The sequence below is a fragment of the Microcaecilia unicolor genome, chromosome 11 (assembly GCF_901765095.1).
Source record: "Microcaecilia unicolor chromosome 11, aMicUni1.1, whole genome shotgun sequence".
In the NCBI taxonomy this organism is placed as follows: domain Eukaryota; kingdom Metazoa; phylum Chordata; class Amphibia; order Gymnophiona; family Siphonopidae; genus Microcaecilia; species Microcaecilia unicolor.
This window is the reverse complement of record NC_044041.1, coordinates 207,729,678-207,754,031: the sequence shown is the minus strand read 5'-3', so window position 1 is coordinate 207,754,031 and position 24,354 is coordinate 207,729,678. Positions and strand designations below refer to the sequence as shown.

The 24,354-nt window shown below is 44.7% G+C and overlaps 1 protein-coding gene across 1 annotated transcript; it reads left to right on the top strand.

Moving 5' to 3' along the window:
• Window positions 1–269: 269 nt before the first annotated feature.
• On the top strand, window positions 270–22,523 carry LOC115480310 (polyadenylate-binding protein 4-like). Its single transcript, XM_030218897.1, is given in 17 exon segments — window positions 270–317; window positions 319–409; window positions 10,476–10,669; window positions 10,770–10,885; window positions 11,759–11,898; window positions 12,411–12,505; window positions 13,453–13,590; window positions 13,973–14,018; window positions 14,021–14,067; window positions 14,216–14,488; window positions 15,507–15,594; window positions 15,781–15,903; window positions 16,140–16,267; window positions 16,762–16,855; window positions 18,956–19,086; window positions 20,328–20,426; window positions 22,100–22,523. Coding segments are annotated over 16 exon segments (1,818 nt in total). The 5' UTR covers window positions 270–290; the 3' UTR covers window positions 20,415–20,426; window positions 22,100–22,523.
• Window positions 22,524–24,354: the final 1,831 nt, after the last annotated feature.

Below are 24,354 nucleotides of genomic sequence, written 5' to 3'. Positions count from 1 at the left end.
GCACGAAGCCTGCTGCATCTGAGGGGAGGGGGCGTCAGCTGGGCTGAGTGTCTTAGAGATCGGGGGAGGGGGTTAGGCTGGGTTGAGTGTCTCAGACATCGGGGGAGGGGGTTAGGCTGGGCTGAGTGTCTCAGACATCGGGGGAGCGGGTTAGGCTGGGTTGAGGTGCTCAGAGATCGGGGGAGGGGGTTAGGCTGGGCTGGGTGTCTTCTTAGAGATCGGGGGAGGGGGTTAGGCTGAGTGTCTCTGAGAGATGGGGTCAGGACCTGCACCCCGACGTCACCGAGGCCATGTTGTACGAGAAGTTCAGTCCGGCGGGGACCTGTGCTGTCCATCCGCGTCTGCAGGGACATGATCACCCGCAGGTCGCTGGGCTATGCCTACGTCAACTTCCAGCAGCCGGCCGACGGTGAGTGCAGCCAGGGACCCTGCCTGCGCACGAAGCCCTGCTGCACTCTGAGGGGAGGGGATTAGGCTGGGCTGAGTGTCTCTTAGAGATCGGGGAGGGGGTTAGGCTGGGTTGAGTGTCTTAGCGATCGGGGGAGGGGGTTAGGCTGGGTTGAGTCGGTCTCCTTAGAGATCGGGGGAGGGGTTTAGGCTGGGCTGAGTTGTCTTAGAGATCGGGGGAGGGGGTCACTGGGTTGAGTGTTTTACACATCGAGGGAGGGGGTTAGGCTGGGCTGAGTGTTTCTTAGAGATCGGGGGAGGGGGGTCAGCTGGGTTGAGTGTCTTAGACATCGGGGGAGGGGGTTAGGCTGGGCTGAGTGTCTTAGAGATCGGGGGAGGGGGTCACTGGGTTGAGTGTCTTACACATCGAGGGAGGGGGTTAGGCTGGGCTGAGTGTTTCTTAGAGGATCGGGGGGAGGGGGGTCATTGGGTTGACGTGTCCTTACACATCGAGGGAGGGGGTTAGGCTGGGCTGAGTGTTTCTTAGAGATTGGAGGAGGGGGTCAGCTGGGTTGAGTGTCTTAGAGATCGGGGGAGGGGGTTAGGCTGGGCTGAGTGTCTCAGAGATCGGGGGAGGGGGGTAGACTGGGCTGAGTGTCTCTTGGAGATCGGGGGAGGGGGTCAGGCAGAGTTGAGTGTCTCTTTAGAGAGATGGGTGGTCAGGCTGATTTGAGTGTCTCTTAGAGATTGGGGGAGGGGGTTAGGCTGGGCTGAGTGTTTTGTTAGAGATCGGGTAGGGGGTTAGGCTGTGCGGCCTTGAAAACTGAAATGTCAAAAAAAAATCGGGAGGGGGGCAAAAACGTTCATCAGGAGCCTCCTTTATTGATGGCCTTGCCCCCCCCCCCCCCCCCACGCCCGAGGTCCCCACTGCTCCCCGCTTCCCCCTGCATTGAAATCATAACTTTGTGCAGCCCCGGCTCCCCTCCCTCCCTTTCTCCTCTTGCTTTGAAATGACATCTCCCGCCATCCTCACCCCCGTGCTCCGCCCCCCCCCCCCCGGTCATCGCTGCACGCTCCCCACCGGGCCCCCCTCCGTCTGATACCGTGCCCTCACAGCACCTCTCACCTCTGTGTGAAGGCGCTGCACCGGCAAGAACAGCTGATCGCCTTTTCGGACTTCCCTCCTTCGTCAGACGAGGGCGGCCCGGAGGAAAGGAGGGGAGTCTGAAGAGGCGAGAGGCACTGTGAGGGCCCGGTATCAGACAGAGGGGGGGAGCGGGCGGCGATGACGACTCTCAGGGGGGGAGGGGGGGAGGGTGGCAGGAGCTGTTCATTTCAAAGAAAGGAGAGGAAGGGGGGCTAGGGGCTGCCCCAAAGTTATGATTTCAATGAAGGGGGGCGCAGCGGTGACCGCGGGGGGGGGGGGGGGGAGACCATCAATAAAGGATGCTCCTGTCGAGCGTTTTTGCCCCCTCCCGATTTTTTTTTTGACATTTCAGTTTTCGAGGCCCACACAGCCCCAGCGAGAGGTACAGACTCATTAGCTTTCCCGGAGTTTTTCAGCGTTAGGGCAAGCGGAAAACCTTAGTGCATCTCATTTCAATAGGGTTTTCAACACAATTTGCTCATCTGCATTCCGTTTTCGTTCGCTGCTACTGTCGTCTGAAATTGGGCTTTAGTGCATGCCAGGGTAATCTACTTGTTCGTTAAAGGCTCCTTTAGTGCATCTTGCCCTATGTTTTAAGCCTGTAAACTGTATTATTTCTTGAGGTGTATTTTCTATTTTGGCCAGCAGGTGGTGCATGTTTGTTTAAAGCAGTTACAGAGAGAAGACTGTTCCTTCCTTCTTTAGTTAGCACACAGAGAAGAAGTTAACCTGCAGTGATGTGGCCAGCTACTTTTAAAGTTTGCAGTTCTGGGCTCTGATTGGCCCAGGAGCTCTAATTCAGCCAGGATTTACTGGCTTTTTCTCCAGTCTTAGCCAGGTAGAAGAGAGAGAAAGATCTCTTTTCTGAGGCCTTGTGAGTAGCTAGATGTCTTAAACTCCCCAGGTACTATTTAGATAGTAAACAAATGTTTAGGTAGCTTTATAACTAATCCTGTTATTTGTTTGCTGATTGCACCTTTTCTGTCATTGTTCTAATTTCTCATGACAATAAACATTTTTAGTTTATTGCCTCTGCTTCTCTGGACTAAGAATCCTGGTGGTTTGTGTGTTAGACCTGTGGGTGCTTTCTAGGAACTGTGGGACCACTGGGAGTGTGGCCCAGTAACCTAGAAATCACTGGGGAACTCCTTGAGAGTGAGAGACTTGCCCAGAAGCGGTTGGGACCCAGTCAGTAGGGAGGAGGGTGCTAGTGTGGAGCACAAGAGGCAGGTGCAGGCAGACCTGATCTGAGCTGGGGATAGACCCTCTAATTGGGCTTAGGGTAGCCCCAGGCAAGTGGCTAGGCGTTACACGACAGACCTGTTCTCCTTTTGACAACAGGTTATAACTACACAGGAGATCCCAAAAAGTAGATCTTTTTCTTATAGTTAAGTTATAGGACTAAACCGTGGCTTTCCCAAGCCTACCTGCTTGTGGGCTTCCTCTGGAAACTTGTCCCAACCTCTTTTGAAGCTCACTATGTTCTCCAGCAACGGATTCCTCAGTTAATTGTGGCAAGTGTGAAAAAATATGTTTGTACGACTTGCTTTTAGTTTGTTGGTTGTTAGTGTCTTGGATCGCCTGCTTGTTTTATTGTTGCTTGAAATGTTACCTTATAAACATCTCTCATGTCCTTCTGTATTGTCTCTTCCAGACTGAAGAGCCAAAACCTGTTCAGCCTCTCTTCATTAGGAAGGTGTTCGTCCCCCTTTTCTAGTGCCGATGGATCACCGTGGTCAGGGGGTGAATCATTTTGGGCTAAGGGGTAATTTCACAACAGCACACTTGTGTCTATGTGAAATAGGCTTGTACAGTGACCATTCCACGAATGTGTACCTTCTCTGAAGCACGTATGAATGTGTGTATGTAGTATGCGCATCTCCGCAGCTTCACCCAGCGCCCTCCCTTGAAATTTCTGCACATAGACTGCATAAAAGTGAACCCATTCCTGCAATGTATCTAGTTTACTTTTTACTATTTTGTAGCAGTTATTTTCCTCAAGTAGACGATGCTTTATATGTGGGAAAGAAAGGCTTTGTGAAATTACCCTTTCTACATCTGACTTGGGGACCCAGGGGACTGGTCATCCTGGGCTGAGTGTCTTGTCCTGGGAGCCAAGCTTGAGGCATATTTTCAAAGCCCTTAGCCTTCCAAAGTTCCATAGGTTTCTTTGGAACTTTGGAAGGCTAAGTGCTTTGAAAATATGCCTCAAGGGGCCACATCATCCAGGACTTGCCTTGGGGGCCTGAGGGGAGGAGGTCAAGTATGGCTCGATGTGCTGCTCTGGGGGTCAGGAGACTGATCTTTCTTGGGGATCCTGGAGGGCTTGGGTTGCTGTGGGTTTAATGTCTGACGGGGATCTTAGGGCATGTCATCCTGGGCTGAGTTTTGGTCCAGGGATTATTTATCCAGGCTGAGTATCTGCCTTGTGGATCCCGGAGGTGGGTTGCCTTGGACTGAGTGTTTGTCATGGGTACCTAAATGCAGCAGCATCTCTGTTTTACAGTGTGATGGTTTATATTTATTAAAGCTGTGGCTCACAGTCCTTATACAGTAAATATGAACTTGAATGTGTTTTCCTCCTGTTCTGAGGAATTATTGAATGATGAGTGCTTGATATTCTCGTTCTGTAGCTGTTGTCGGGGCTGTTTCAGCAGCAGCAAGGTGAAATTAGTAGCAGCTGCAGTGTGTGTAGGATGAGAGGTTTCCAGCATGTCTGCGCTCTGCGGGATCTGTGTGAGTACTCGCCTCTGTGTTTGTGTCCTGATGTGTCATATCAGCGTGGTTATGCTAAAGTCCGTATTTCTATTCCATGTGACTGAGATTTGCAGGCTCTTTCCGAAAGACAGCTAAGCTGCACTACTTGCTGGTCACTGCTACTGCACAGTGTTCATGTGGCTTGTTATTTTTATATTCCCTTCTTTTTGATTGGGTTTGTCTGGCATTGAGTCTCTTCTGCATTTATGGGATTAACTCTATACAGCGTGTCCTTCGGCAAAGGCACGTTTTACATATGCAGAAGGGTTGTTCTAACACTGCACAGCCAAATTCAGACCTAGACTTTACTAGGAGCAGAGTTGGGGACATGCATGGGTAGTGGAGTAGTGTAATAACAGGGCTCACATGCCAAGGTAACCAAAAGCCACCCCCCCCTGAGAACCTGCCCAGTAGCTAAAAGAAGGTGTGAATGTGTTTTCTAAATCTCCACTCACGCCATGTCTCTGGTAGTTCCTTTGATGGTACTTCTTGTTACATATGCCTATTTGCCATGAGTAGTAGCCATTCTCTGTGGAGTACACACACACACATTGGGCGTCAGCTTGTGCACTCAGAGGTCATGGTATGAGCCTGTTTTATTAGGGCACATAGGCAACCTGATAGATAAATTTCTGAGGTGTGTATGTATTAGAAATCAGCTGTTGCATGCATATGACTGTGAAGCAAGAACCAACCAACACATGTAACAGAAGCAGTATACAATGTGCCAGCAGTCAACCCTGTATCATATATGACAGTTGCGCCTCAGAAATCGATATGATATTCATTACATTTACTGATAACTATAATGCAGACAATCGGGGGTTACAGGTGGTGCACAGGGGCTAGGATTCACTGTATAAACATGCATGGAATCAGCATGTTAAGTGTATGGATATTGTGCCATCGCACATGTGCTGATTCTATATTTATAGTTTATTTAGATTTTGCTATACTGCCCTGCCTAACTAGCAGGGGCGTAGGCAGATGGCCAATTTTGGGTGGGCCTGAGTCTAAGGTGATGGCCATGGAATTCATCCCCCCTGTTTGCTCCTCTCTCCACCCCTCCCTGTCCACAAACCCCAAATATTAAATATTTGAACTGGCGGGGATCCCCAAACTTTGCCAGCTGAAGATTTCCTCCTGCTCAAGCAGCCAGCACTCTTCCAAATGTTGGCCAGCAGCACTTGCTTTAAATTGATGCTGCTGCCGGCAGGCCGTGCATGATCAGTGCTTTTGCTTGTGCGAAAACTGAGCATGTGCAGAAGGGCCAGTCTCAGCCTCAGTTCAAGGCAAGTGCTACTGGTCAACATTTGGAAGAGTGGGGACTGCCCAAGGACAGAAAATCTTCAGCTGGCAAGGTTTAGGGATCCCCACCAGCTACAGCAAAATTATCACAATTTTGGGTGGGCCCAGGCCCACCTGTGGCTACGCCACTGCTAACTAGCAAATACCAAAATAACATATGAGAAAATAGGGGTTAGCTGCTTGCTGTACCTATATTTCTATGAAACCGCACAAAGTGGACAGTTAGTTCTATGGGTAATGCAGGCTAGGTTCCTGAATAAGGACAAAAACAAAGTGAAAGGGGAAAAAAAGCTGTTTTGAAATGCACATGACCGCAAATACGCGAGTACAGCGGCACGAATGGAGAATTGAATCCTCTATTCGCACCTTCACGGATTTGCAAAACAGCAAATACCGAATGTGTGGATAACAAGAACACACTGCACGGAGATTGGCGTCTTATCAAACTGTTTTTTATTCCTCTACTGCCTTGAGCACTGTCTTCTGTGAGTTTATAGCACTGCACGGCACAGATTCTACTCCCTTCACCTTTGCATTCCATGCTCTTTTTTACCTGCCTGTGCTGGCATCTGCGCCCTTCCTGTCTGTCCTTTTCAGTTTTCCTTCTTCCTAGTCTCTCGTGTTTTCTTCTGCTGTTCTTATCACTTTGGTGCTGAAGATAGGCTTTTTGCTCCATCACATTATACTACTTCTGCATTCTCTTCCACACTATTTATCAGCCTGTCTGCTGTACCAATCGGGATTTTCAAAAGCCATTTACCCGGAAAGTACCAGGCTGTCTGAAAATTGTCTCCTCATCATTGCCAGGTTTTCACAGTTAGATTTAACCCACAGAAAAGCCAGTAATACCTTTGGGCAACTTTTAAAGAAAAGGATGTGTTGACGTTATCTTTGCTAGTTTGTACAGTGATAGTGAGTCCAAAGCTTTGAAAATTGCTTCCTTAGATACCATTATTATCATATTGCCCATTTTGATAAAAGAAATCAGAGATGCAAACAAAATGGGCAATGTGATAATAATGGGTGACTTCAATTATCCAAATGTAGACTGGGTAAATGTAACATCGGGACACGCTACAGAGGTACAATTCCTTGATGAAATCAAGGACAGCTTTATGGAGCAGCTGGTGCAGGAGCCGACGAGAGAAGGAAAATTCTAGACTTGGTCCTTAGTGGAGCGCATGATCTGGTGAGGGACGTTATGGTACTGGGGCCGCTTGATAACAGTGATCATAATATGATCAGTTTTGATATCACCCCTGAAGTATCTATACACAGGAAGTCAAATACGTTAGCGTTTAACTTTAAAAAGGAGACTATGATAAACTTAGGGGGGCAACTGAGAGGGTAAAAACTGTACAACAGGCATGGACGCTGTTCAAAATACCATCCTGGAGGCCCAGGCTAAACCTATTCCGCGAATTAGAAAAGAAAGACGGAGGTCCAAAAGACAGCCGGCGTGGTGAAAAGTGAGGTGAAGGAAGCTATTAGGGCTAAAAGAAATGCCTTCAGAAAATGGAAGAAGGAACCGTCTGAAAATAACAAGAAGCAGCATAAGGAGTGTCAAAGCAAATGCAAGGCGCAGATAAAGAAGGCCAAGAGGGATTACGAAAAAAGATAGCATTAGAGGCAAAAAAAACATAGCAAAAATGTTTTTTGGTATATTAAAAGCAGGAAGCCGGCAAAAGAATTGTTTGGGCCGCTGGATGACCGAGGGGTAAAAGGGGCAATCAAGGAACATAAAGACATAGCGGAGAGATTGAATGAATTCTTTGCTTCGGTCTTTACCGAGGAAGATTTGGGTGGGATACTTGTGTCGGAAATGGTATTTCAAGCGGACGAGTCGGAGAAACTTACTGACTTCACGGTAAACCTGAAGGACGTAATGGGGCAGTTCAGCAAACTGAAGAGTAGCAAATCTCCTGGACCGAATGGTATTCATCCTAGAGTACTGATAGAACTGAAAAATGAGATTGTGGAGCTACTGTTAGTGATATGTACTTTATCCTTAAAATCAAGCGTGGTACCAGAAGATTGGAAGGTGGCTAATGTAACGCCGATTTTTTAAAAAGGTTCCAGGGGAGATCCGGGAAATTATAGACTGGTGAGTCTGACGTCGGTGCCGGGGAAAATGGTAGAGACTATTATCAAAAACAAAATTACAGAGCACATCCGAGGACATGGATTACTGAGACCGAGTCAGCACGGCTTTTGTGTGGGGAAATCTTGCCTGACCAATTTACTTCAATTCTTTGAGGGAGTAAACAAACATGTGGACAAAGGGGAGCCGGTTGATATTGTGTATCTGGATTTTCAAAAGGTGTTTGACAAGATACCTCATGAAAGGCTACAGTGGAAATTGGAGGGTCATGGGATAGGAGGAAATGTTCTATTGTGGATTAAAACTGGTTGAAGGATAGGAAACAGAGAGTGGGTTTAAATGGGCAGTATTCACAATGGAGAAGGGTAGTTAGTGGGGTTCCTCAGGGGTCTGTGCTAGGACCGCTGCTTTTTAACATATTTATAAATGATTTAGAGATGGGAGTAACTAGCAAGGTAATTAAATTTGCTGATGACACAAAGTTATTCAAAGTCGTTAACTCGCAACAGGATTGTGAAAAATTACAGAAGGACCTTACGAGACTGGGAGACTGGGCGGCTAAATGGCAGATGACGTTTAATGTGAGCAAGTGCAAGGTGATGCATGTGGGAAAAAAGAACCCGAATTATAGCTACGTCATGCAAGGTTCCACGTTAGGAGTTACGGACCAAGAAAGGGATCTGGGTGTCGTCGTTGATAATACACTGAAACCTTCTGCTGAGTGTGCTGCTGCGGCTAGGAAAGCGAATAGAATGTTGGGTATCATTAGGAAAAGTATGGAAAACAGGTGTGAGGATGTTATAATGCCGTTGTATCGCTCCATGGTGCGACCGCACCTTGAGTACTGTGTTCCATTCTAGTCGCCGCATCTCAAGAAAGATATAGTAGAATTGGAAAAGGTGCAGCGAAGGGTGACTAAAATGATAGCGGGGATGGGACAACTTCCCTGTCTAGAAAGACTAAGGAGGCTAGGGCTTTTCAGCTTGGAGAAGAGACAGCTGAGGGGAGACATGATAGAGGTATATAAATATTGAGTGGAGTGGAACAGGTGGATGCGAAGCGTCTGTTCACGCTTTCCAAAATACTAGGACTAGGGGCATGCGATGAAACTACAGTGTAGTAAATTTAAAACAAATCGGAGAAAATGTTTCTTCACCCAATGCGGAATTAGACTCTGGAATTCGTTGCCGGAGAATGTGGTGAAGCAGTTAGCAGAGTTTAAAAGGGGGTTAGACAGTTTCCTAAAGGACAAGTCAATAAACCACTACTAAATGGACTTGGGAAAAATCCACAATTCCAGGAATAACATGTATGGAATGTTTGTACGTTTGGGAAGCTTGACAGGTGCCCTTGGCCTGGATTGGCCGCTGTTGTGGACAGGATGCTGGGCTCGATGGACCTTTGGCCTTTTCCCAGTGTGGCATTACTTATGTACTTATAAATCCTTCCAAGGCTGAAGCTCTTATTTACTCTTAGGTTCCTCTTCTCTTCTGACTGTAGCAAACTTTGGAATCTCTCTTTTAATGACAGAATATATCCCTCTGTTACCTATGAACGCATGTTCCACACTGGTTTCACTTAGTTCATTACCTTCCCATTAATTGTAGGTAGCATTCAAAAGTGCAGTATTTACCTGTAAAATCATTCTCTACCCTTCTCTTCTGCTTCCTTACCAACACACTCCCTTTGATCCAGTCATCGATCCTTTATTTCACTCCTTGCTTTCAAGCTTCTTCACTGTTGTGTGTTCTCAGTTAATAAGCTCCTCTCAGACTTCCAAAATTGTCTGATTTGCGACCCAACCTGAAAATATTGTCTACACCAGGGTTCCCCAATCTACAGTCTGCAGTAGAATGATAGGTGGCAGCATGTGACTGTAGGAGCATTGGAAATGTGTACAGGCCTTTCTGTGCTTACTGATCTTGCTGGTGTGGGGAAAAGCAGCAGGATGCGCCCCATTACTTTGCTTGCCACAGTCGTTCACTAGCTGGAAAGAGGAGCTGCTCACAGCCCAAGAGCTGCATGGTGCATTGAAGTGGGCTCAGCACCTCTTGGCAGTTGCTTCCTCTAAGCAACCTGGTTTCATGCTGTCTCTTTTACGCTTGATTCTGCCAGGTCTGTTCCCTGGGGAAGCGAGAAGGCCAGCTTCCAAGAAACAGGAATATTGTTGCTGACAGCTTGAATGAAATATTTAAGGAGGGCTCTCTTCTGCATGGCAAATTCCCCTTTTCTGGCCCTTGCAGTGACATCAGTATGGCGTCTCTGCTGTCAAGTGTTGGGACTCCATGTCCACTCCATCCGGCCTATCGCAGACCTTACGCACTCTTTCTGATTGTTTTCTTTATCGAGCAACTTCATACTGTTTGTTTCAGTGTAGTACCCTTATTGCCAGGTGCCTTACACTAAAAGAATAAAAGCAGGACTTCCCGAAAATCCATATGTCCCTGCATAGTGCCACCCCCTCTGTCCATACAAGAAAATACTAAGGTTGAATCCCTAAAAGAATAGAAAAAAAGCAAAGATATGAAGAGCTTGTTTCCTGGACTCAGAGTCTGACCGGGAGCTTCCAATCAAAATAGAAAGAGAGGTAGGAGCTATTGCAGTCACTGCTAAAAGGATTTGGGTTAACCTTGAAGTGCAACTTGTCAGCGGCTGTGAGGTCAGTTGAAATCCTAATGTGTTTAGCTCTTGATGCTTAGAAATTGTGAAGTTCAGTGTCTGTGATAAGTACAAAGCAATGAAATAAAGGTGTTCACTCACTCCCCCTCTCTTTAGCGGAACGTGCTCTGGACACCATGAATTTTGATGTGATAAAAGGCAAACCCATTCGTATCATGTGGTCTCAGCGTGATCCTTCCCTGAGGAAATCGGGGGTTGGCAATGTCTTCATCAAGAATTTGGACAAGTCCATAGACAATAAAGCACTTTATGACACCTTCTCTGCATTTGGGAACATTCTGTCCTGCAAGGTGAGCTGTAGCACACACTGTCCTTGCTTGTGTGGAGAAAGAGACCTCTCCCTCCCTGCACTGCTCACTCTGAATGTTTTCTTATCTGGTGCACTTGTAGGTGGTGTGTGATGAGAATGGCTCTAAAGGCTATGCCTTTGTACACTTTGAGACCCAGGATGCAGCAGACAGAGCGATTGAGAAAATGAATGGCATGCTGCTAAATGACCGTAAGGTGTAAGTACCTGATCACTGTGCATCTGGCTCCCTTCTGCCTCACCTTTCACTGCTCACTCAGTCTTAGGGTTACCATTTTGTGTCCTCTGAAAAAGAGGACACATGTCACGCCCCCTACCCCGCCTCCGCCACGCCTCATACCCCGCCCCCGCCACGCCCCCTTCGGGTCCTCGTTCCGCCCCTCTATTCCCCGCCCCCCGTCACATGGTTCCCCCCCCTCACTTACTATCTAGCGCTGCCTGTCCTTGCCTGCTGCATCCTCCTCGGTCTGGCTGGAGATTCAAAATGGCCACCGAGAGTTGAAGTGGCCTCGCGAGAGTTCAACTCTCGGCGGCCATTTTGAATCCCCAGCCAGACCGAGGAGGATGATAGACAGGGGAGGCAGCGCTCCAGGCAGGAAAGAGGGGGCTCTTTCCTGCCTCGAAGACGTCACTAGACCACCAGGGAACATGGTAAGGAAGGGGAGGGGACGGGAGTAGGGTTACCACGGCGCCGATCGCTTGCCCACACGCACGCGCCTGCCCGCACCCGCGCCGACATTTGTCCAGAAATCCGGACAAACGTGGGTGCAGGCAAAATCCGCCGGACGCCCCGGACATTCCCTCAAAAAGAGGACATGTCCGGGGAAATCCAGACGAATGGTAACCCTACTCAGTCTCGTCCTAGCCCACTTTTTAGTTTTTATTGCCTGTCATCTTTTTCCTCCTTGTTGCTCCTTCTGTGACTTCTCTCCTTCTGCCTGTTCTCTTCTGTCTGCTTTTATTACCAGCCTTATCCTTCCCCCTTTCATTTCCATCGTGTGCCTAATTCTCCAAGGACAGGACAGCCTCTTTCAGCTTCCTGAGGACCACTTGTCTTTTTCTGTCCTGTTAGCTTTGTTGGACGCTTTAAGTCTCAAAAAGAGCGGGAGGCGGAGCTGGGAGCAAGAGCAAAGGAATTCACAAATGTTTACATCAAGAACTTTGGAGATGACATGGATGACGAGAGACTGAAGGAGATGTTCAGCAAATATGGTAAAAGCTTGAAAAATTCAGTATACTCACTCCAGCATGCACTCCTGGGGACAGCATCACACACATCACACTTGTGCATACCCTATATGTTCACGTGCCCCGTACAGGGATTTATTTTCACATAAACATGTACGAAGTTGTGGGTATGTTTGTTACAAATATGCAATGACTTTTGTACTCTGGCAAGGTCGACAGAGTTGCTGTTAAGAGAGTGATTTTATAAACAAGTTATACATACAGAAAAATAACTCCTCAAACTGCACAGATAATCCTGGGAGCGGAATTGTGATCTACACTGTGTTAACAAAATACACGCACATACATGTAGATTTCGTGCATGCACATGTGTAGATTAGATGCACACACACACAGATTACATATTTTGTACTTTGGTTACCTGTGGAAGTTGTGTGGACCCTCTTTTTCTTTTGGCTAATGAAGCGCGGTCATATGGACAACTGTCTTACAAATAAGCTCTGACATGACATCTACTGAATGTGTTTTTGCTGCAGGGAAGACTCTGAGTGTTAAAGTGATGACAGATTCCACTGGTAAATCCAAAGGTTTTGGCTTTGTCAGTTTTGAGAAGCATGAGGATGCCAACAAGGTAGGAGCCTGGTTTGCTCCCCAAACTGGTAGCTACCCCTCATCTGAGCCAGAACCCCTAGCAAGTCTCCTGATAACTAAACTCCAGTGGGTTTATTTTCAAAGGGTTTAATCATCAACTTCAGGAATTAGCTGGTTGAAACTTAATCATTTGGAAACAGAGAAGACCATACAGTCTGTCCAGGGTTCATAATTTAACTGCATAAAAAAGGGGCAGGGCCAGAGGCATGGCTGAGTTGGAGACAGACTTTAGGTGTTTAGCACTGATTTTCCTCACTAACCGGTTAAGTAATCCACTTAATGCTGAGTGGAAAATAGCAACCCTGAATCTAGCAGGGGCCAACTTCTCCAGCTAGTTTGGGGGAATTTTCAGTTGAAAAGCTAGCTGTTAGGTTCAGCTGAAAATTTCTGATTATCTTTCATGTTCAGCAGGCTTATAAAAGTACACATAATTACTGTGTTTGATCTTATATCCCCATGTACCCATCCTGTAGTTCCTGGAAATGTATTCTTGTTTCTTAACGATAGCAGCTGATCTTCAGCAGTTGCTGAGTATAAATCTGTATATATGTATTTTTGTAGACATAACAATTAGCACCCTTCATTCCACACCTGTAGTACCTGAGCAGATTTTCTGCTTTGATTAAATGCTGTGAGTAATCCTGAAATCGGAGAACTGGGTCTTAATAGTATGGAATGTACCATGGTCGGCAGAGTCCATGTGTTAATGGTGTGAATTGTACTGGGGTCAGTAGGGCTGGGTGTTTGTGGCCTGGGTTACACCAGGGTCAGCAGGGCTGGATGTTTTTGGCGTGGGTTACATCAGGATCATGTGTTAATGCTGAGAATTGTACTGGGGTCAGCAGGGCTGGGTGTTTGTGGTGTGGGTTACACTTGGGTCAATTTAGGATGCTTCTGTAGTCTGATGGTGATACATTTCCTGCATAGGCTGTGGAGGAGATGAATGGAAAGGACATCAATGGGAAAATGGTGTTTGTGGGCCGTGCTCAAAAAAAGGTGGAGCGTCAGGCAGAACTGAAAAGGAAGTTTGAGCAACTGAAACAGGAGAGAATCAGCAGGTACCAGGTGAGAAAGTGAAATTGCTTACTTGTAATTGAGGTTCTTCAAGAAGTGTTTCAGATGGGTTCATTAGAAAATGGATCTACCTCTGAAGAAACTTGCAGGTACACAGGCTGAGGTGGGACTCTTTCTGCCTTGGTGTATGCAAGTAGGGGGAGGGGGAACAGCTTGCATGAGCTGCTAGTGTTCTAAGAGTTAATAATGGTAATTTTATGCAGGGAACCTACTGAGGCCACAAAACATCTGTTAGTTTGTAGAGTAGATCGTGACTTGACATGGACTCTCACTTTAAGTTCACCATCTCTCCTTTCTTCCCTGCCCTTCTGTTTTCTTGCACTATCCTGTCAGCTCTTCCTGCCTCTTCCTCAGATGGTATCTCTTCTTTCAGGGTGTGAATCTGTACATTAAGAACCTGGATGACACCATTGATGATGAAAATTGAGGAAAGAGTTCTCTCCGTTTGGCTCTATTACCAGTGCCAAGGTAACATCAGAGTCAGGCATCAAACATCCAGCCAGAAATGCAACGCTGTATTCTGACATCCCAGTGATGTAGCTCTTGCCTGGACATTGCTGTCCCCACGGCTGGTTCCCTTATGCTGTAACATTGTGCTCTGACTGTCCTTTTGCAGGTGATGCTAGAAGAGGGACGGAGTAAAGGCTTTGGATTTGTGTGTTTCTCCTCACCGGAAGAGGCCACCAAAGCTGTCACAGAGATGAATGGACGCATTGTGGGTTCTAAGCCCCTCTATGTGGCACTAGCGCAAAGGAAAGAGGAGAGGAAGGCACATCTCACCAGTCAGTACATGCAGCGCATTGCAGGCATGAGAGCCTTGCCTGCAAGCACCATCATCAACCAGTTCCAGCCAGCTGCTGGGGGATACTTCATGCCAGCAGTGCCTCAGGTGAGAACTGGTGCTTGTTTCAGGGGCTGCTATATTTTATTTGCTGGAGGGGAAAGATCAGTGTTACCTCTACTATTGGTTGATGATTTAGAGGTATGTGATGGAGGAAGGGATCAGTGTTGTCTCTGAAAGGAATGCTCAGGTAGGGTAAGGCAATAGCAAAAAAATTAAACGTTTCTCTGCCTGAGGAGCATATTGATGTCAGACTAACACTGAAAACCACCTTTGATGGTGATGGGTCAGAACAACTAAAGCACCTGCAATGTAATAGTACAAATTGACAAACTGAAGAGCAACAAATTGTCAGGACTGTGGAACGTGAAGGTGAAAATACTAACCTGTGATTTATCATTCAAAACTGCCACGATACCTGAGAATTGGAGGGTCATCAGTGTGACCAATTTTTGAAACAGTAACATGGGGTGATCCAGAAAACTACTGAGAGCCCAACATCGGTGCCGGGAAAAATGGCTGAAGCTGTATTTAAAAAACCCCACAGAATTACTGCCCATATAGGAGGAAGGGGGGAAAAGGATTGGGACTTGATATACTGCCTTCTGTAGGTTTTTTTTTTTTTTTTTTGCAACTACATTCAAAGCGGTTTACATAGTATCATAGTATATACAGGTCCTTATTTGTACCTGGGGCAATGGAGGGTTAAGTGACTTGCCCAGAGTCACAAGGAGCTGCAGCAGGAATCAAACCCAGTTCCCCGGGATCAAAGTCCACTGCACTAACCACTAGGCTACTCCACTCCATTCCACTCCACTCTCTCCAAAGTTGAAGAGATTTTATGTTTGTGTCACCTAGATGAAATGATGAAATAAAAGATTGATACTGTTTGCTTGTTATTTGCTATCTCTGTTTATGGTGGATGGGATTTGCCACCTTTTACAGTTTTGTCACCTGCTTTGGGTTATATTATTAAAAAATATATATTTTTTGTTAATGAAAGCAGACTTCCAGTGCAAATAGTTATTAAAGATCAGTTTCTATTTTACTCATCTCGTTCATGCAGACTCAAAGCAGACCTGCTTACTATGCACCCAACCAGATGGCTCAAATAAGACCGAATCCACGTTGGCAACAGGGGGGAAGACCTCAGGGTGAGTGAATGTGGCAGGGGAAATTTGTGTGTTCTGTTGTATTGGAGGGGTAGTTCTCTGTCATGTTACTGATCTTGGTGCCTCTGTCTTTTTCTACTACTCATTTCGTCTGGTTTTCTTTCTTTACTTATCACACACACATGCTGATGAGACGTTGGTGGTGGGTTTTTTCTGCTCGTTTTCTAGCTGGGTTCCAGGGCATGCCAAACTTAATGCGCCAGAGTGGGCCAAGACCAACGCTGCGTCATCTGGGACCATCTGCCAGCACCCAGGGCTCCCGGAGCCTTCTGAGTACTACACACAGAGGCGGTAAGAAACTTACTAGACAGAAGGGGGGGGGGTGGATTATTGGCTTTAGTTTAACTGTGGAGGATTCAAATGTGGTTTAACTCCTACGTAGCTGCTTCTGCATAGCTAACACGGTAGTGAAATGGAGAAAGAAGCTCCCAGTGTCCTTGTACCTGCTACCCTATATTCTCCTTGCTGTAGAGAGAGTTCAGCTGTGTATTTACCTAATGTTTTTTTTTTTTTTTTTTGTTCTCCAGGAGTCACCCCTGGTACTCAGAACCTTGTTCCTCGTACAGCAGTTGCTATTCCACCTCCCCGGGCAGTTCCTCCCTACAAGTACAGCCCTAGTGCTCGGAGTCCCCACCCAGCAGTGCAGCCTTTGCAGGTAAAAAAAAAAGCTACAGTAAATGCAGAAGCAGTCATTGACCTGACTGCTGACATAGGGTCCAAATGACAGGCTAGAAAGTGAATCCTATGCGTGCCCTGCAGGAGCTGCCTTCTGCCTTATATATGCAGACAGACTTCCGTCTTGAGCATGGGATCATTTTTGTGTTCTTACTCTGCTCCCATTCAGTCTACCGTAGTTTACAGTCTGAACTTCACTCACTCTTTGCTCTGGACTTTTCCATCTTTCCTTTTGCCTTAGTCATGCGCCGTCTTTATTTTGGCAGTTTTTGTGCTGTTCCATGCTTGTAGATTTCCTGCCATGTAGTGCATAGGAGTTACTGATTGTTTTGACCAAATGTGATCGATTGTAGAGGAGGTTTTATCCCTTAGGCTTCCAAGTATTCTCCTGCTCTTGAGGGTCATCGAGGGGCTTCAACAAACTGTTGTAAGATATACTTCAGTATAATTTGTTGGCTGATCTTTTTCCTCCAGGCGCCTCAGCCTGCTGTCCATGTGCAGGGACAGGAGCCCCTGACAGCTTCCATGCTGGCTGCCGCCCCACCACAGGAACAGAAACAAATGTTGGGTGAGTGTATACTGGAGCTGCTCACGTGTAAACAGGAAAGCTATTTTCAGACATTGTTGTGTACTGGCCTTGCTTTCTTTGTTTTAAGGAGCAATATTTTAACATTCTGCCCATGGTCATTGCACCAATTTTCAGAGAGAGTATATTAACTTATTTAAAATATTTATAAACAACTCTATCCAGTTGCTTTAGACAGTGTACAACACAGCAACTAACATCTGTGAAACTTGTATCCATCCACATGCACTTGCTACAGAACATTTTTATATTGAATGTAAGGTATGGTTACCAAATTTTGTGTGACCACAACCCCATTTTTGCAGCTACAGACAAGCATGTGACCTCTGGGCCTTGGACCAGAGATGTTGCTCCCATCCTTCTCACAGCATTGGCTGTGATGCTGACTTCATCCCCCATTTTCCGTGGAACCCACGCAGACCTGGCTGTAGCGTGGGCTCAGTGGGAGGTGCTGGCAGATCTCTCCTTTTTAATTGTTTTTCCCTTAACCTGGTCTCAGCCTCAAGTGTAGATTTTATGATCTCATGTGGGGTGGGCTGGTGTGAGGAGGCATAGAGTGTTGAAAATGCAGGCTGTGCTATTGAGATAGACCTAGAGGAAGCCACTGCTTGCCCTGGGATTGCACTGTTCAAAGCAGGATACTGGGCTAGATGGAGCATTGGTCTAACCCAGTTTAGCTATTCCTTTCTTATGTTCCTTGTCCAACCTAAACAGAACTTCCACTGCTAAGTGCTGCCAACATAGCGGGTACTGTGGAACGACACACTTATGTAACCCACATTCAGGGATGCCAATTTATTATTAGCAATTCAGAAGAGCAAGACGTTAGTGAATGTTTGTGTCCTAAGAAATATCCTATATAATAAAAGGCACCTCCAACATTCTGAAGCTGACTGCATGGCTGAGACATTCCTGCTCTCTGTATCCATCTCCTGAATTGATTTCACGTACTTCCGGGTTCATCACAAGCAGAAGTGACCAACCACATGAGGTTTCTCGGCTTCAGAATGTTGGAGGTGCATTCTATTAAATAGGATTCCTTAGCGTCCCTCCGGACTGGCCCAGGATTGGACTGATGGGTTATCCACGCCTACCATCCGGTCCGGAGGGACTAAAGGAAAGCAAATTAGCAGGTAAGGTCTAATTTCTCCTTGGTCAGTTCCTTGGTCTAATTTCTCCTTGGTCAGTTCCTTGAAGCACAGCCAGAGCTCAGCATCCTGCACAGTAATGCTCAGACACCAGAGAGGGGGAGGGGGGGGGGCTGACACCAGAGAGAGGGAGGGGGGGCCTGACACCAGAGGGGAGGGTATCTCTGTCCCACACTCTCTCTCACAGTCAATGTCTTTCTCTCTCTCTCACACTGTATCACATTCACTCTCTATGTGTCACACAGTCACTCACACACTCTTGGTCTCACAGAGACAACTTCAATTCAGGTCTTATATACTGCTAATATCCCCCATTTGGAGTTCAGTGCGGTTTATGTGCTAAGTGGGACTTGGGTTGGATACAGTGTTGTATGTGGAACATTTGTTGAATATAGTTTTACAAGCAGTTTAAAAACTTATTAGATGACATCAATCTTGTATAAAGATATAGAGTGTGAGGGTAATCGATGTGTTTGGCTTAATGATTTTTGAGACCAGTGAAAGTTAATGTTATGATTTTTTTTTCATTTAGGCGATAAAGATACGACACTGTATTCAACCTAAGTCCAACTTAGTATGTAAACCAAACTGAACTCCAAATGGGGGATATTAGCAGTATATAAGACCAGAATTGAATAAAACTATAAAATTGTATGGTAAAAAATGCTACATTTTTCTCTAGTCTTTTCTACAAAAATATCAGGTTTGTCTGGTTTTTGTGGTTTTTGTATTAGCAAGTAGGAATCGTGGAGTGCTTTTCTGCAGAATTAACCTTACTGGCAATGCAGGGGATTCCCTGTGGCTGGCTGGATATGACTGTGGTTGGGTTTCAGATGTAATCCTAAAAACTCTTGGATGTTATGTTACAGCATTTGTCATGAATTGGGTTCTTGCTGTTTCTCTCTCTCCTTAACCTTTTCTTTCTTTTTTTTAGGGGAACGCTTGTTTCCACTGATCCAAGGTATGCACCCCAGCTTAGCTGGGAAGATCACAGGAATGCTGCTAGAGATAGATAACTCTGAGTTATTGCACATGCTGGAGTCACCAGAATCTCTCCGCTCAAAGGTAAGTAACTGCACTTCTTTCCCACTTCTCCTCTGCTTCCCTAGAGAATGGGAATTTCCTGTGATTGGCTGGATCTGACTGGTGATGTCGGGGATTCCCTATGGTTGGCTGAATTTGACTGATGTAGGGGATTCTCTGTGGTTGGCTGAATCTGACCGATGTAGGAGTTTCCCTATGGTTGGCTGAATCTGACTGGTGATGTGGGGGATTCCCTGTGGTTGGCTGAATCTGACTGGTGATGTGGGGGATTCCCTATGGTTGGCTGAATTTGACTGGTGATGTGGGGGATTCCCTATGGTTGGCTGAATTTGACTGGTGATGTAGGGGATTCTCTGTGGTTGGCTGAATCTGACTGATGATGTGGGGGAGGGAGGGGATTCCCTGCGATTGGCTGGATCTGACTGATGATGCGGTGGGGGGGGTATTCCCTGTGGTTGACTGGATCATCTGACTGGTTTATGGCTTATTTTGACTTGCTGAATTGTCATTTTACCAAATAATTTAAGGGGATGTATAATAAAATGAAACCAAGGAAAAGAACTCTAAAATATTTATAGGAGAGCACACCAATCATATATGAGTTTTAAGACTTAAAATACTTCATATATGATTAGCTCGAATTCCAAGAGGCAGATTGTTCAATGGAATGGGGCCATAAAGTAAAAGGCAGTTTTTTGTGTTGACTCTCAGTAGGCTTGAGGTGGGTTTGGTAGAACAAGTCTGGGGTCATTAATCAAACAAAGTAGATGAGGGGGGGCATACAGAATTGTTAATTTGGAGAGAAAATCTGGTAGTCGAGTACAAAGGGCCTTAAATGTTAAAATAAGTATTTTAAACTGGATTCTATAACTTTCTGGAAGCCATTGCAGTTTTTTTAAGGAACAGGGTAACGTGATCTGTTTTCCTAGCATGAGAAAGTAACTGAGCTGCTGTGTCTTGCAACGTTTGGAGGTGCATTCCCTGTGGTTGGCTGGATCTGACTGTTGATGCTGGGAGGGGGGATTCCCTGTGATTGGCAGGTTCTGATTGGTGATGTGGGGAGGGGGGCATTCCCTGTGGTAGGCTGGATCTGACTGATGATATTGGGAGGATTCCCTGTGGTTGGCTAGGTCTGAGTGGTGAAGCAGGGGTGGGGGGATTCCCTGTGAATGGCTGGATCTGATTGGTGAAGCGAGTATGGGGGAATTCCCTGTGATTGGCTGAATCTGACTGGATTCACTAACTGAGTCACTGTTCTACAGGTGGAGGAAGCTGTGGCTGTGTTACAAGCTCATCAGGCTAAAAAGGAAGCTGCCCAAAAGGTGGGCGTGGTCACTGCTACCTCTTAACTCAAAAGACTTGTAAGTATGTCCTGCATTCTTTGTAGTGTCAGAGAAAAAAATACCTAGCTATATTAAGATTTAGGGTGTCTATTTTCTCCTGCTGCGGGGGCAGTGTGAAGATTTGGCAGGAGGGATGCAAGTATTATGCAGAGTAAATTCAGATGCCATCTCCTGTCTTTCACAATAGGTTTGTCTCTACAATTTTGCTATATTTGACTTATCACGTTGGGGGTGTAAGTAAAGAGAGTAGTGTTCAGAGTCATGGCAGAGACTGAAGTTCATAGATCATAGTTCAAATTTATTTGATATACCCCTCATTATAAAATATTTAAGCGGTTTCTAATAGCACAGATAAAAACAATAGGACAAGGATATCGTTTATTCATTTACTAGACTGTTACTTATTACAAAGGTAAATCAGAACGGTTTACAATATAGTATAACATTAAAATATACCATTAAATACTCTAAAACACACTCTGAAATCCATTTATAATAGGAAAGCACAGCAAACCAGACAGTCAATTAAACAATACGAGTTACTAGAACTATAATCATAAGTACATAAAAACATTTACTAAAAATCTAAAAGAAAAGAAGAGAAAAATATATTCTCTCCCTTTTTATTTTTTTAACCCCTTATCTCCTACTCTTCTCTGCCCCCCCTTCTTTTTTCTTTTCTTCTCCTATACCTTTCTGTTTTTAAATAATTAAAAATTGTATTAAACATTATCTTCAAATATATCTCAAAAATGTGTTTTTAAAATTTTATGGAAATGAGTATAGGAATCTTCAAGCCTAAGTTCCTTGGGAAGGCAGTTCCAAAGAGCAGGGGCTAAGAAATGCAGATGCTCACGTTGATTCCCATCTAGCTTTACATGGCGATGGAATTACCAATCTATTATCTGTCAACGACCGAAGTGTTCGCGCTGGTGTATAAGGAATAATAAGATTAGACAAATACGATGGACTAGATAAGTAAAATGGTTTGTGTGTCAATATAAGAATTTTGAATTTTATCTTAACTTCTATTGGAAGCCAGTGCAATTGATATAACAGTGGAGTAATTCTGTCATATTTTGAAGCTGTACAAATGATGCGGGCTGCAGTGTTTTGAATTGTCTGTATTCGTTTTTTGTTAAGTTTTGAAAGACCTGCATAAACTATATTACAATAGTCCAAACGTGATAAAACATAAGCATAAGTTAAGGTACATAGGAAGCCTAGGTATCTTATAAAATCAAGAAGTAAAAAGTCATTAATATAGGAGAAGATGTAGGAAAGGAGTGAAGCAAAATCCCAAGAGATAATCCAGGTGATCCTAAATTAGAAATTTCCTGATCAGGGGAAATGCCTTTGTGAAGTAAAATGTTTTCAGGTTAGTGATGGTAGAGACAATGGAAGGTGTGGGGGTACAGCTTGCACTTTGTTTCAAGCTCTTTCTTGAATGGGAAGATCAGAGAAAGAACCTAGATATGGGGCATTGTCTTCAGTCAACAGAGCACTGCCTGAGAAGTGAGGGTTGTGGTGATTCTGGGGGACTGACTGGTCCTGGAAAGTGGCTCTCTATTCTACACTTTTTCTGCATGCTCATGCCAAGGTTGGTCGTTTGAGGCACAATGTCTGAAGTATTTCTGCAACCAGATTCTTGGAATTTTTCAGTTTGTATTTTAACAGCTTATCTTTCACAGGATACCAAGAAGCCAAATTCATTGCTCTCAAACTTCAGCTCCAGGGTGTGAAGATGGGTCTAGGACTGTCTACAGATTTCTGTATCATGCAGCTCATGTCAGCCATCTCTACAGACGTCTGGATTGTTCTGTAGCTATTAGAACTGTGCAACAACCAGAGATGCTATGGCCTACATTTTCTTGGAGCAAACATTATTTAAATATTAATGCACTATGAAGCTTGATGTTCCTAGGCTGAGAATGAAGATTTGAGTCTCCCTCTTTGGACAGGACAGAGGTATTTTGTCTTTTCTGATAATGGGACAACAAGGTTTTCTGATTGCAGACTTCATTTGTTTTTATCAGGAATTTTAATTTAACACCCAGTTTGCAAAGTCTGGAAACTGTTTTCCAAATAAAGATACTGGTTTCAGTATGACTATTGGAGTATTTTGACCAGTTTATGTTCGTAACTCTTCTTATTTGTTAGAAAATGATTGGCTGAGAATATCCATGAGCAGCAGTGTAGCGTCCATGTTCTGCTATTCAGACCGGTGAAGGACAGTGTTCCAACAAGAACAATTCTTTTTCCATTGTTACCAGAATTATTGAAAGATGTCCCAGGTGTTTTATGTTGAAGAACCTTTGGGAGCACTGAATATAACTTTTTTTAAATCCTCCTTTTTTAAAATTGTAATGTGGATTTTTTTCAAAAATTAATGGACAGACAGGGGTGCTTAAGGGGAGATCAAGGATGCAAATTATCCCCGTCAACTTCTAAGCAGCTTGTAGATGAAAGGGAAAAACACAATTTGAAATGTCTGCATACAAATTCTAGAAGCCTAAAAAATAAGATGGGGAGCGAAAGTACTAAATGAAGAGATAGATGTAAAAGGCATCTCAGAGACCTGGTAAAAGGACAGTCAATGGGACAATGTGTTATCGGGGTGCAAATTATATTGCAGTCATAGAGTGGATCAGATTGAAGGAGGGGGGTTACGCTGTATGTTAAAGAGGGAAGGAGTCAAACAAAATAAACATTCTACATGAAACAGCAGTGTGAAATCCTTATGGATAGAAATTCCATGTGTGAAGGGACAGGGCAAACAGAAAAGAAATGTTTACAGAAATGAGAAAACCTGGCAAATTAGGTAACAGTATAATAATGGGTGATTTCAGTTACCTCCGTGTTGATTAGATAAATGGGGAGATTAAATTCCTAGATGTAATGACTGCTTCTTGAAGCAACTGGTCCGACAAGAAAGGGAGCTATTTTACATCTAGTCCTTAGTGGAACTCAGGGCATAGTACGAGAGGTAATGGTGTCAGGTCCACTGGGAAACAGTGATCATAACATGATCAAATTTGAGCTGAGATCTGGAGTGAAGTCGCTAAGGAAATCTACTGTAGCAGCATTTAATTTTCAAAAGGGCAATGATAATATGAGGAAAATGGTTAAAAAGAAGCTAAATGGATTGGCTGCAAAGGTTAGGACTTTAAATCAGGCATGGACATAGTTTAAAAATACCATTGTGGAAGCCCAGACCAGATGTATTCCACGTATTAACCATGGTGGAAAGAAGAGCAATCGACAGCCAACATACTTGAAAGGTAAAGTGAAAGAGGCTATTAGAGCCAAAAGAACATACTGATGTGCCTCTGGGTCGGAGTTACTGGCCACGTTAACATCTTTTTGAGGCCACTATGTGTTCTGTTAGGCACGCTTGGCCTATATTACAGAATTCATGCTGATGATATACAGTTTTTCTTTAAATTAGAACAACCATATTTGAAGCCTGCAGTTTATGATGATTAGTTTCTGGATTTTTGCCTTAGAGTTATTGATTGCCTGTTTAGATATTTTTATTGAGAATTTATTTTATGTTTATATTATGTCTTATGTAATTTGTTTTGTTCATTTTTATTATATGTCTGATTTGATATTATGTATATTTAATTTGTACTCTGCCTAGAATTTGGCAGATAGTGCAGACTATAAATACTGAAAATAAATAAATCCTTCAAAGAATGGAAAAGGATCTGAATGAAGAAAATAAGCAACATATGTGTTGGCAAGCTAGATGCAAAGAATTGATAAAGAAGGCTAGAAGAGAATATAAAGAGAATCTTGCCACAGAGGCAAAAACTCATAGTAATGACTTTTTCAGGTACATCAAAAGCAGAAAGCCTGTGAGGGAATGCGTGGGACCGTTAGATCATCAAGAAGTAAAAGAGGCACTCGGGGAGGACAAGACCATAGCGGAGAGACTATTAAT